At 49.1% G+C, this 14,186-nt stretch overlaps 1 protein-coding gene across 1 annotated transcript in view; it reads right to left on the bottom strand.

Annotated features, from left to right (window-relative positions):
* Positions 1–14,186, bottom strand: part of LOC119443215 (dual oxidase-like) — an 89,271-nt gene that overhangs the window by 22,167 nt on the left and 52,918 nt on the right. The window contains 5 exon segments of the mRNA XM_037708374.2: positions 8,444–8,499; positions 8,502–8,571; positions 10,090–10,229; positions 10,232–10,244; positions 13,531–13,683. Coding sequence (XP_037564302.1) covers positions 8,444–8,499; positions 8,502–8,571; positions 10,090–10,229; positions 10,232–10,244; positions 13,531–13,683 — 432 coding nt within the window.

Raw genomic sequence — 14,186 nt, 5'->3', positions numbered from 1 at the left:
CGGCGCACCTTAACTGAAATATAAACAGTTAGGCCGAAGGAAACTGATTTTATTGTTTGTTTCTGGCCTTACTGATTTGAAATCAACGTCTCTTCACTTCACACGGCGCGTACACAGTAAGCGGCAAGCAGCGACACAGCGCTAGCTGTGCGAACACCTGTACGTCACCGTACCCGTAGGCTGCCGGTCGCTTTCGCTAGGTAGATGGGTGGGTTTGTACGTGTTGTTATGCTGACACAGATATGTATGTTTTGCTACATTTTAACATTATTTCATACCAGCGATGTACCTTCGCTCCAATATTTGACGCTAACAATGATCTGTGGCTGTAGATGTCGATGTAAACAAGCTTCACCGCTTTGATAAATACGACGTGGAAGGCTTCGCTCGAAGACTTTTTGAAGAAGCTAAATTTCCAAAGAATGTGTAAAAAAAATACAAAAAGCGAGCTCCAAGTGCTGAAATCAGCGACAATATACTCCAAGGCAGCCGCGTCGGCAGACGGACTCAGTGTGCCTCTATCGGCCGCACTGCATGCACAACAGTGCACTCAGGCCTGCTCACTCAGTAGTCGGTGAGTGCTACATTGCATCCAGGAATGACATGCTGCCCCAGAGAAGCCATTAATAATTATTCACGATCCACGAAATGCACAACCGACGCGCACTCAACATGGGCGCAGGTGCAAAAATCAACCGCCGAAATCCCCGGCACCCTACCAAAACGTTTCCAGCAGCGTGCGGCAGAGGGCAGCACTGGAACATGAAAAAGGTGGATTGTACTGTTGGACCCACGCACAGCTTTTTGAATCAGCCCTTTAGCCAATTCTAGTCCTCAAGCACTGTCGCATTGCTGCCTACCATCTGTGCACTAAGTGTATGGTCAAGAGCCTTCATCAGCAGCTCAAGGCGGCCCTCACATCACGCCAACACCTGGGCACTGGATTATCCACAGCAGTCGATAATGCTAGGCTTTCGAGCTTGGTTCCCGTGACCTTGGGAGCTCCTCAGTGTAACGTGTCATTGGTTCCCTCGTTTGCCATCCTTGAAACCTCAGTAGAGAAGGCACCGTGTCAGCCCCAGCCATACGGACAGGGTCTCCAAGACTGCATTAGCGACCAGCAGACCATTCCGCTTATGTCAGCCAAGCAATGCGTTTTCGGACACGCGCACCTCACATGCGAAACCCACATTTTTCTTACACAAGACGGCGTATGAGCGCTCATAACAGTGTACGACACGCCATGTGCGACTTCCGTCATTGTGCAGCATGGTCATGCTGCACAGGATGGTCTCTATAGACCATCCAAATGCTACGAAAATATTATTGACTGCTAAAGCTGAATAAGGAGGCAGAAACATGTCTACAAGACAAATGCAAGAGCTAGAAACATGTAGAATAAACAAGGTGAGCGTTTGTATTGTATACGGCCTTCTACCAGTCTTCAACTTCATTTCGAGCTCATTATAGTCTTCAATAGACAGGATGCAAGTAACTCAGCACGGAGCTATTTTAAGACCACCTCATGACAGCATACGTAGTCACACCTAATCATAAACCTGCTTCTACCACGCAGATTTATCAGCGTGAGAACTTGTGATCTGGTCGCATTCACAAGAGGGCGTTCGCATCCCACCCGTATTGCGCATTTTTGTTTTTTTATTTTTTAGCCGAGGGGCCCACCTCGGCTGAATTGCACTAAGGTCAACGAGCGAAAGAAAGAAAAAATGGACACGCGATGTGCACAGGGATCATTTGAGTACCGTAGCATCAATGTTAGCATTAGTGCTTTGGCGATTATTTGTAATATTGCTGCATAGACACGTGAGGACAACGAAGACCGGTGAACGTGCTTGCGGTCCTGAGGTGGAAAAGAGGAAGAGGACAGCGTTGAGTTCCTCAACCAGCTGGTCGCTCTTGAGCTCACGTTTTCTACCTAAAATAAACAGCCCCTTCAGCCGTAAGGGTGATACACGGTCTCCTTCGCGCATAACAGAGTGGTGGAGGTCCGGGGTAAGCGCTCACAACAATGGAACCATCACTGCTGCAGTTTTGCCCAAGCCGTAGGCTTGCCGGCCCCCCCTTCTGCCGTGAGTGTCTTCGACATGCCTGAAGAAGGAGCCGCTCTGAGAGCAGCGCCTAGCAGTCCACTGCAGTGCTACTGAGTTCCACCTACCTTCAGAGGAAAATTGGGAGAAGATGCTGACCAGTGGCTCGTACCCTACAATCGAGTGCACACACTGAATGTGCATTGTCGGAGAAAGAAATAGCTTTTTTGCATGATCGGTTATGATCTTGCTGATTTTGCGGATGTTTATATGACTGGTGTACGCATGCCTATGCTGGAAAAAGTATAAATGGCTGATGATTTTCAAATAAACTTCCAGTTGGCAGTCAGTGCTTGTTTGTGGTATTTGTTTTTACGTGTCCTTGTTTTATTCGCGCTGTTAAAACCTCAGTTCAGGGATGTTGGATATTTTGCATCGACTATCGCCGATTGAATGCTGTAACAAAAAAAGACGTGTACCCACTCCCACGTATTGATGATGCAATAGACTCCCTTCATTCTGACTCTTGCTTTTCCTCGGTAAACTTACGATCCAGTTACTGGCAAATTCCGATGCATCCTGAGGGCAAGGAAAAGACTGCCTTCGTAACCTCTGACAAGCTCTTAGAATTTAATGTGATGCCACTTGGACTGTGCAACGCCCCGACAAGTATCGAGAGATTTATGGACACTATTCTGCGCGGATTGAAGTTGAACATGTGCATGGGCTACTCAGACGACGTCGTCATCTTTTACTGCACCTTTAGCGAACGGAACTCCCGTCTGGATATTGTCCTGAACTGTATCAGAAACACTGGCCTAGTTTTAAACTCAAAGAAATGTCACTTTGGAGACCGTCAAACCCTTGTACTTGGGGACCTCGTAGATAAGGACGGCATCCACCCTAATCACCAGACGACAGCAGCCGTTGAAGCGTTTAGTGCACCGCGCTCTTTCAAGGAGCTCTGTAGTTTTCTGGGACTTCGTTCCTACTTCCGCCACTTTATTCATAAATTTGCCGCCGTCGCGTATCCGCTGACATGCCTGCTACGGAAGGACATCCCCTTTGAGTGGATTCCTGAGTTCGACTCTTCTTTTTGTCAGTTGCAGTTTCTACTGATGTTGCGACCAGTTCTTCAGCACTTGAATACTTCAGCTCCGACGGAACCTCATACAGATGCCAGTGGCATAGGTATTGAAGCCGTCCCAGTTCAACGCCACAGTGACCGCGAACACGTGACCGCATACGCAAGTCGCTCATTAAGTAGGCCTGAGCAGAATTACACTGTCACAGAAAAAGAATGCCTCGCGGTAATATCTGCGGTTCAGGGGTTTCGTTCTTACCTTTATGGATGCCCTTCCGACCACCACTCATTGTGTTGGCTTGTAAACCTTCGTGACCCTTGTGGCTGCCTTGCGTGCTCGGCGCTCCGACCACAAAAATACAGCTTCACCATCTCTTATAAGAGCGGTCGACGACACGCTGACGCGAACTGCCTCTCGCGTATGCCACTTGGAACTATGGACAGTGACACTGACGACTTCGATCCCCTTGTGGCTTCTATGTCACCAAATTTCCCAGACTTCGACTGCTTCAAAGCCGAACAGCGAAAGGACACTACATTAACACTGCTCTTCACCGCTACGACCACCTCTACTACAGCACACCATTTCCGAGCACGTGATGAACTCTTGCATAAGAACTTTTCCAGCACTGGCGCACATTTTCTCCTAGTGGTGCCGGAGAGCCTTCGCACAGCGATTCTGAGTACTAAGCATGACAACCCTACTTCTGGGCATTTAGGGTTCAGCGAGGATGCTCTCCCGGATTAAGGAACGCTTTTATTGACCTGGATTTGACAGTCTGTTGAGACGTATGTGGCCAGCTGCATGCAGTGCCAGTGCCACAAACGGCCGTCTACTGCTCCAGCTGGTCTCCTGCAGCCGATAGCACCTCCAAGCACGCCTTTCCAACAAGTGGGCATTGACTTCGTGGGCCCTTTTGCAAAATCAGTCAGGGGCAATCATCGGATAATTGTTTGCGTCGACTACCTCACACTATACTGCAAGATGGTAGCCGTGCCCTCCACAACTGCCACTGATGTTTCAACATTCCTGCTGCAATATGTCATTCTCCAACATGATCCACCTCACATGATCATCAGCGACCGTGGCCGAAAAACTTGTAACGGATGTCATAGAGAAGCTCCTTCGTTTGTGTGAAACCCACTTGCGTCACTCGACACCATACCATCCACAAACAAATGGCCTTACGGAGCGCACCAACTGAACAATTATAAACATGCTATCCATGTATGTTCCATACGACCACAAGAACTGGGATGACGTACTGCCTTCTATCACGTATGCATTCAACACCGCTAAGCACGCGGTGTTGAACGCGTACGTGATAAAAGGTGAAGAAACCCTTTCTTCCTGCTGTACGCACGGCCACCCCGGTACACAATCGACATTGTTTTCCCTTTCTGTAGTCACGAAAATCCCACTGTCGCCGAGACCCTCTGCCTTGCCGAAGAGGTGCGCCGTATTGCTCGTTTACGCACTTTGGTATCCCAGGACAGATCAAAAGCACACTATACAACATTCGCCACCGTCCGGTAACCTATTGCCCTGGTGATTTAGTATGGAAACGCGGGTTATGCCAAAAGCATTTGGCCACCTATAACGAACCGTTTGTTATTATTAACAAACTCACGGAGCTCGTCTATACCATAGCTCGCCTCACGGCGAGTGGTAGAAGAGCTGCCAAGAACCAAGTGGTTCATGTAGCCCGCTTGAAAGTGTTCACGTTAAGATAAATGGATTGACTTGCCCGGCGAGCTTCGTCTGCGATGAGAGGAATGTTGCACAGATGCGTGACAAAAACCAATACCAGTGAATGTGCTTGCGGTCCCGATTTGGAAAATGCCGAAATGCCATTGAGTTCCTCAACCAGCTCACCGCTCTTGAGCTCACCTTCGCGACCTAAAATAAGTGGCCCCCTTCAGCCATAAGGGTGATAAACGGTCTCCTTCGTGCGTAACAATATGTTGCTGAAAATGTTTTGTGTCCCAGGATAAGAAGCGACTCTGAGCACTCCTCTGCAGCCCAAGAAGACTAACTGGAGCGACACATTTTCGAGTGCAGATTGTGTCCGTATACTGAAATCTGATAACTGCCTGAAGGGGCGCAAACACTTTAACATGTAATGTACCAAGAAGAAAGAAATTCAGCGACGATTACGGTACTCCTTAACGCGAAATTTGAGCGCAACTCTATACGTGTTTTCGTTTCACGATATTTTGGCTGGCACAGACAATCTGTCTCGTGCGTCACATTGCACACGGAGCGAAGTGGGGCACGACTGCCTCGCCAATCGAGAGATCGCGAAAGGCAGTGCGTGGGTTGACACATGGGGGCGATTCACAGCAACCGCCGCAGACAGACCTCCGCTCATGCAGCGCTTTGTTTTGGCGGGCTCGCCGCATACCTTATCGATGGCGTCATCAGTGAACAGACGACGCGCGCTACTCGTCGCTGCACAAGCCCCACTGCAGCAGGAGTGGCCACACCAACTGGCGGCGAGCCGCCGAGGCAGTCACGAGATCTCGCCTCCTCTCTGTAGCTGCGAGATGCCGCATGCTTTCTTTTTCATCTGCTGACAGGTCGGCGATGCATTTGCGGTCTTTCGTTCTTAAGGAGAGTAATTTCTTATGAAGATGACGACATCGCTGCCACTGATCAACAATCATGTTGGTGTGCTGTCTTGTGTTGCGGTGTCACCGCGTTCGAAATTCAAGCATGATTGTACTGGGTTCGCATCCTTGTATTCGGGTCCGTCTTGTCGTAACAGAATCGGATATGGTGGTATTCTCTCCAAAAACCTTTCCCATCAGGACGTATCGTTCTGACTCATCATTGTAAAAAACTATCGAAATCATGGCAATCGAAACCAAGCGGCGAACGAGACCAAACCCAAGCAAACGAACCAAGCACAAGCAAACGAAACAAGCACACGAGCAAAATCTGACGCAAGCAGATAGTACGAAACGGAACGGTCCGCTGAGAACCAGATACGAGTACGCATCGAGCGTTAGGCGGGTCCGCTTGTCACCAGTTTCCCGCAGGCTGTCCACTGAAAGGGCCGTTCTCATTACTCTCTGCCATTCGCGGCTCGCGTCTTTCATCTCATGCTCCGCGTGTCGCATCATTCATCTCTTCGCTTGCTCGTTCGCTCGGTTACGCCAACGCTCAATGCAGGAACGGGCGCCTAAGTCTTAATATAAGGAGATAAACGGAGCGCCACTACCTGTTTGTCTGTCTCCTATTTATGTTCGCTGTAGATTGCAATGTACTTGCGCCTCATCAGGCTGTCATTGAGACGTGCCAACTCACCCAGCAACAAGTTCTGATTGAAACTTGGTTCATGCATCACATTGTTTCTAGGACATTGTTTTCATTCACGTAATAGCTGACTTCTACTCTGCAAGTACAGAATGCCGGAATGTTATAGAAAGTGTTAATTTTTAAGCATCACTTAATAATTGATCGCACAGGCAATTGTAACAGAAATATATGTATCTGCCGGTTGTACATTTCGCTTGAATGCCTCATCCTTAGTAAGAGACGCAAACGCAAACATTACACAAACCTAATGCGTATATATATATATATATATATATATATATATATATATTATATATATATAGGAAAATCAGAAGCACAACTTCGCGGTTATCTTAGGTTTAATATTTTCCCAACAGTTTCGGTCGGTGGACCGACCTTTTTCAAGGGTGGGTCCACCGACCGAAACTGTTGGGAAAATATTAAACCTAAGATAACCGCGAAGTTGTGCTTCTGATTTCCTAAATACGCTTGGCCATTGAAAAATCCAGTTACTTATATATATGACGCTCCTACGCTCACAGCGCTCGGACTGCAGGCGCGGTCGCAAATACCCACCGCACCGTCCCGGGGATGGCGTCTAGCTTCACTGCGCTCTTAGGGCAGGACGTGTACCGATAACCTCGTCCAAGCCATCGCCACGCTGACACACCAGCTCTAGCTTATGACGAGCTCCTTCGCATCCGTCAGCAGTTTGCGTCCTGCCTGGGAATGCTGTCTACGCTTCCTTGGCGAGGATATCCTCCCAGGCACTACTTCGAGCCTCCAAGCCACCAAGGTGTGCCGTCGATGCATCTTGGTGGTAGAACTGGCTGCCATGACTACCGCAAAGACCGCTCTGCCGCGGCCACCGCTCCTGCTTCCTCAGACCGCTGGACAGGCAGCATGGCGGAGTGAGGCTGCCGCGATGCAACTACCAGCAGCCGGCGTTCGTGGAAATACTGGCATTTCGCGGTTTTCAAGAGATGCCACTCTTTGGTTCGCAACCTAAATGCCTTGGGTGATCGTCATGCCTGGCCAGACCACACAAAGATGGCTGGTTGCCGCAAAATGATTGCAGGGCATGGGACAACACGAAGCATCAAGCAGCGGTCCTGGCCTGACTGTAGTGTAGCTCTGATTGCTGTTTTCGGCCGCTCCGTATGTCTGTGACGAGCCCGGCCAGCACTGCTCTGCTGCCGGAGCTTCCTGAAGTGCACCATATTGACGCGGCATTGTGCCTAGCATGCCTGGACAGATAGGGGCGCAGGCTGCCCAACCGCAGACACCGGCTCACTGGGTGTCGCCATCGCTCTACCGAAGACAGTGTGAAGCGATGGTGACCACTGCTCCTAATTCGACATAGCGTCTACACCAGCCGATCTTCTGCGACTGCAACTCCACGAGGCTCAGGAGCAGCATGATCTCGCCGCTGCAGCTGCACCCAACAATGTTTTGGCCGACAGGCTTCTGGCCTGCCCCGCTGTAGACCCCGGTTGCAAGCTACTTTTCCCGCCGTGGGTCTCGGACTCTGTTTCGGCATCCGGCACCACACCATCACTGCCAGAGCCCGAGATGACATCCCATACACTAGTGTTGGTGAAGCAATCTCCAAGCTCCACACAAGAACCGCAACTCCTGACTTCAAAGCAGCCATTGGCCGAATACTCTCAAACGCCGCTGAGAGGGACCCACAAGCGACCAAAATCCCAAGAAATGTATATCCCTTTTTATCATGTTTTTATATTGAACAACAAATTATTCAGCAAGGCATCTTATTTATCTGCAAATTATACATATTATAGGCGGTAAGCTTCACATGATTTCGTCAACGGAGGTGGCGCATATGTCAGAATTGCTTAGAGTCATAAAGAAGAACCAATCACTTTTTTCTCCAAGATAGATCTTTGTTTGCATACCCAGCTATAGCTGGGTATGTAAACAAAGATCTGTGAAGCTCTGTTACTTAGCTTTACTTATAAATGAAAAGAAAGGTAAGAAAAGGTGGCTTACATAGGAGTGCTGCTGCTGCACGAACTTCAGGAAGGCAGACATATCAGGCCTTCCAAATGATTGATCGCCTTCAGGACCAGTGACATACTCCTGTTAGAGACCCTCTGGAAGTGGTTTTCACAAATATACTGAAAAAAAAAGAAATCAGTATATAAGGCATGAGCTTGAGAAAGTCGCATGGAAAATGGAGATTTCTGGAAGGTGATGTTTTTTTAGTATAACGAAGTCAAAGAAATTTCGTCTGCAGCTAGATATCGGACCAATAAAAAATGCGCACAGTCGGATTTATACAAGTGTGACAGTATCCCCTTTGATGCGCTGAATCAGTGCTACTATCAACTGCGAGGCTGAGTATCAAACACACACAAACATATATATATATGTGTGGTGCGGTATGTGTATATGTGCGTGTGCCTGTGTGTCATATTCTCACAGCTTGGGTGCAATAAGAAGCACAAGGACAAGTTCGCCAAATGTGCGGAGTCAATCGCATATAGTCTACCGATTTCTTGTGGTAAGATTTGTATAGGTCAAAGTGGGAGGTGTGTGCAAATGATCGCCTCGTGAACGTAGAAATGTGAGGAACAAGTGCAGAGGGTTTCTTGATGTGCAATGCAGTAAGTGTGAATCTAGTGATGGTCCTAGTGCTGTTTCCACTTCCAGTCAAAGCGCAGACTCCGGTGTAAAATTGAGCTGCGTGCCAATCTATCGAGAATGCACCATCGTCATGAGAAGTAGCTGCCAATTGACGCCTCAAATTATAGTCAGAGATGATTGACACTTTAGGGGATAACTGTGTTCAAGCAGTCGATTGCCTTGTTTTTGAAGGAATTAGAATACTTGCATCGTCACTGCTTGTTTTGCTAGCTGCGCTTGCGTGATGTGCGGCCACAAAATGCCTTTATATCACAATAAATTGTTGCAAGTTAGCGCTTGTGTGTCTCCCACCTTCTTTCATCGTCCTCATCTGGTTGTGCGCTTAAGCTTTTTTTGTCATGTCTTACAAACACACGCCCACACAGCCACATTATTGCAATATCGAAGTCGAGCAAGGTATAACGGGGCCATAGGACAGAATGCTGCCACGAATTAATCGCCTGCATATCACTCAAACTATTGCCCGTGGGTTGATTGCTTAGTAGGCTTAATTCATGCAAATAGGCTACAAATTGTAAAACAAATTTTTTTCACGACAATACAGAACGTTTGGCAAATGAAAGCAACAACATTTTTTCATTTTTCTTCTACAAGAACAAAACAACACCGGGAGTTGCAGCTCTTCCATGCACGTATTTACCCAACTGCTAGAGGCGGTGACGGAACAGCAAGACTAGTGACCCCACGTGGTGCTTTTAGTTACATCAGCGAACAACTCTGTTTCAGTGATTGGCAAAGCGTACATAGCTGTCAGCATAAGATGTATGCTACAACAAAATCATCAATGTATTCTAGCTATTGCTTCGACGAAAGAATTGATGTAACACAATGACGTTTCTGACTGGCTGTGGTTTGAAAATAGAATAACGCGATGTCAGCACAAGACTGCTGCTGCCGTCTGCATGTCTGGTGCTGCCACATTCTCAAAGTTGCGTATGTATACGGCCACCTGAAGCTTTAGCACCCTTGCAATGCTACAGCAAGCTTACCAGCATAGTGGTTCTCAGGTCAAACTTGTGGAAAAACTGCGTTATAAAAATATGGATTTCCAGAACATTGGTGACGTCCTTTCTTTCTACGTCTCTGAGAACGTCGATGAACCACTCGAAGTGCCGATGCGAGGGACAATCCACATGAAGTATACCTGTAAAAAACAAAAACATAGGTTCATAAACATGAAGTTTATCAAGTTTATAAAAAGGTTTCATAAACTCTGTGAGATGGTCGAACAGCAAAGCTGTGTTAGTTACACCGGTGTTACATGTGTATGTGTTGCACGTGATGCAATTGCGTAAACACAAGTAAACACAGATCTACAACAGGAAATTATATTGAAACGTTGCGAGGCGAGAAGAGGCAGCAACTTTCGACGCTACTCGATGAGTGTTATGTTCTTTGGTCGAAACCTGCCGAGCCGCCACCAGAGGCATCGGCTGCAGTCACAGACACCACGCGCGTTCGGTGTGGCACAGGAAATGCGGACGGCGTCGGCAGCAGCTCTGCGCGTTGCCTTGTTGGTGATGCTACATATGTGCGGTTCTCTCAGTGTGTTTTTCTTTTTTTTTTTTTCGCGTGAGGTTCTCTGTGTGTTTTGGCCTGCTTTTTTTCGCGTGCAATTTGTGCCGCCCCTTTTTTGCGCGCTCTTAATTAGATCAAGCTACAAGCCCATTCACGAGCCAACTCTCGCTGACGCTCGCGGGAGGCAGCCTCTTCTCAGGAGTGTGCACTACTCGTGATCTTCCCATAGCCGTATAGCAGGCCAGCTGCGATGTGCGTTCGTTATCCGAAAGGGTGCGCCGCAGAGAAACACCTTCTCTTATACCCATCGCCTCTACTACTCGCACCCAGCGCGGCCTCTACCTAGTCGCCTCCTCCCCCAGCACGCCTCTCCTCCTCTGCTGGTCACGTGACCTGCCCTCCCCAGGCGCGGCTCTCATCCTCTCCTGGTCATGTGACCTGCATGACGCTGGACAGACAGCGAAGGGTCGACTTAGAACAGCTTCGCTGTTAAAAACAAAAAAAAATAAAGAAACAAATAAATAAAAACAACCACGTTGCTAGGCACCAGATAGATGTCTGACCTCCTTAGTCCAAATCTATCAAAGCGACTTCGCTTTCCTGCAGCGATTTTCACAGCTGGCTAACACATTCTAAGTCTTATTTTCTTATAAAATAAGCACTCATTCATTCATGCGACTCCTTAATCTGGGTGTCTGAACAGAGCACAGCTGTGTTAGCAAAGACCGGATGACACCTGCAGTCACGGATGACACCCGCAGTCACGACTATGTACGAAAGGTGTCAGTGCGCAAAGCACTTCAGTGAATTATGATGAACTATAGCGAGTAGAGTTACACTAATGAAGAGTATTCCTGCAGCTTAGTTAAGTTGTATTGCGCGTGGTCATCGTCACTTTTCTGCATTGTAAATATATTTGTTTTTTTTTATTATTCCATGGTTCGTATTGGTGGAGATTTATTTTCATAGTGCGTTCCCTTCTATTGGTGATAGAAACTATATGGGAACTCCAGGGGCACTACTGCCGTCCCGTCGTCATCGCCGTGAAATTCCGTATAAATTCCAACCACGATAAAATCGTTGCCGCGCGCCGTATGTTGCATGTGCGAGAGAAAGGGTCCGAGGGGAGGCGACGATCGCGACTGAATCAGATGCGCTCGAGAGGGAAGCGTACAGGAAACACGCCGTGTCCTGTTGCGCGAGAGGCCGTGGGTGAATGAAAGGGAGGGGGGTTGAGGCATTGTTTTCCAACCTGCAGCAACTGCGTATTTCACGACAGCGCGCATGGGGAACCGACGATCGCGGCTCAATCTGGTGCGCTCAAGAGAAGGAAGCGTACAGGAAACACGCCTTCTCCCGTTGCACGAGAGGCCGTGGTGGAATGAAAGGGAGGGGGGGGGGGTGGCGGCGTTGTTTTCCAACAGCAACTGCATATTTCGCGACAGCGCGCATGGGGAACCGACGATCGTGGCTAAATCTGGCGCGCTCAAGAGAGGGAAGCGTACAGTAAACACGTCGTCTCCCGTTGCGCGAGAGGCCGTGGTGGAATGAAAGGGAGGGGGGGTGGCGGCATTGTTTTCCAACAGCAACTGCATATTTCGCGACAGCGCGCATGGGGAACCGACGATCGCAGCTAAATCTGGTGCGCTCAAGAGAGGGCAGCGTACAGGAAACACTCCTTCTCCCGTTGCACGAGAGGCCGTGGTGGAATGAAAGGGAGGGGGGGGGGTGGCGGCGTTGTTTTCCAACAGCAACTGCATATTTCGCGACAGCGCGCATGGGGAACCGACGATCGCGGCTAAATCTGGCGCTCAAGAGAGGGAAGCGTACAGGAAACACGCCGTCTCCCTTGCGCGAGAGGCCGTGGGGAATGAAAGGGAGGGGGTGGTGGCGACGTTGTTTGCAACAGCAACTGCATATTTCGCGACAGCGCGCATGGGGAACCCGATCGCGGCTAAATCTGCACGCTCAAGAGAGGGAAGCTACAGGAAACACGCCGTCTCCCGTTGCGCGAGAGGCCGTGGGGGAATGAAAGGGAGGGGGGGTGGCGGCGTTGTTTTGCAACAGAAACTGCATATTTCGCGACAGCGCGCATGGGGAACCGACGATCGCGGCTCAATCTGGTGCGCTCAAGAGAGGGAAGCGTACAGGAAACACGCCGTCTCCCGTTGCGCGAGAGGCCGTGGGGGAATGAAAGGGAGGGGAGTGGCGGCGTTGTTTTGCAACAGCAACTGCATATTTCGCGACAGCGTGCATGGGGAACCGACGATCGCGGCTCAATCTGGCGCATGCAGGGAGAGAAATACCCGTGTGCTTGCGTTGCGTTACAGAACCCCAGGTGGTCAACATTAATCCGGAGCCCTCCACTATGGCCTGCCTTATAATCAGAACTGGTTTTGGCACGTAAAACACCAGAAAGAAGAAAAAGAAGCGGGGAGGCAGCGTGGTAGGGAGGGGCGGTGGCGTTCTACTCAGGCACCAGCTGCGTTCTTTGCGCGGGCGCACGCGCATTGTTTTGAAAGCGATCTGCATGCGGCTCATACCTTTGTTTGTGCAGTGTTCTGGTCAATTTGCATTGAAGCGATAGACAGCACGAAGGTCATTTCGCTCGCTGTGGCTGCCGTGCTTCCTTACGCCAGCGTTTTGACAGCGAGTGTCCGCGGTCATCAAGTGTGATGTGTTTCATGCTTGCCTGTGCATGCGGACACCATGCTTGTTAATTTTGTTAGCAAGCGAATATTTCCCAGTTTACACGACCAATACAAACTATTATTCTTACTTGTTATGCTGTCTACGAATTTGCTATCACAATCCATGCTTCGCCTTTCGGGCGAAACCTGCGTCTTTTTGTAAAGCCTTAGAGTCTACAGATCGTGTTGGCCCAGCAGACATGCAAACATCTATATGTACGCACTTCTTGCAGCGACTCCCGAGTAGCGGTTCGTGGAAGTGCCGAAGACAAGGTCGTGAGGTATAGAGGCATACGGTGTAACGCCTATGCCACCACCCACCATGACGGCAATTTCAAACTTGTACCAGTACCTGGTTCCCGCCACCGACGGCCCCTCCAACCGTACCGCGTGGCGTGCAAACAGGAAGCGAGTGAAATGCCAGGTACGTATCCAATGTCAATCCGCGCTACTCAGTTTAGTGCTCTAAATATTTGACACATGTATAGTAATGAAAGCAACATCATAAATACTAAGTGGGCTACTAAGTGTCATACAGCCATTTTTCATTACGATCGAGCCCGACAGAGATCGCAGTGTGCGATTGCGATTAGCTCCTCTGCTCAAGCTCGCAGAAAGGAGCCAATGGTGATCAAAAGTAATCAGGCACAATCAGCTTAAAACCTGCCCATGTGACGACACCGCTATGAGAAGGATGTAAACCTCATAAAAAATTATTATTTTATTGCGATAGCATTATATGGACACTCAAAAGCAGATTTTTCGCCGTGAGGTTCTGTATGACGCCATTTGGAGATGAAATCGTCGCCGCGCGCCGAGCGCTGTATGTGCGAGTGAAAGGGCGCGAGGGGCGCATCTTTCACGGGGAGTGAACGCAC

The sequence above is a fragment of the Dermacentor silvarum genome, chromosome 2 (assembly GCF_013339745.2).
Source record: "Dermacentor silvarum isolate Dsil-2018 chromosome 2, BIME_Dsil_1.4, whole genome shotgun sequence".
NCBI classification, from domain to species: Eukaryota; Metazoa; Arthropoda; class Arachnida; order Ixodida; family Ixodidae; genus Dermacentor; species Dermacentor silvarum.
The sequence above is the reverse complement of the archived record's forward strand: the minus strand, read 5'-3'. Positions and strand labels throughout refer to the sequence as shown.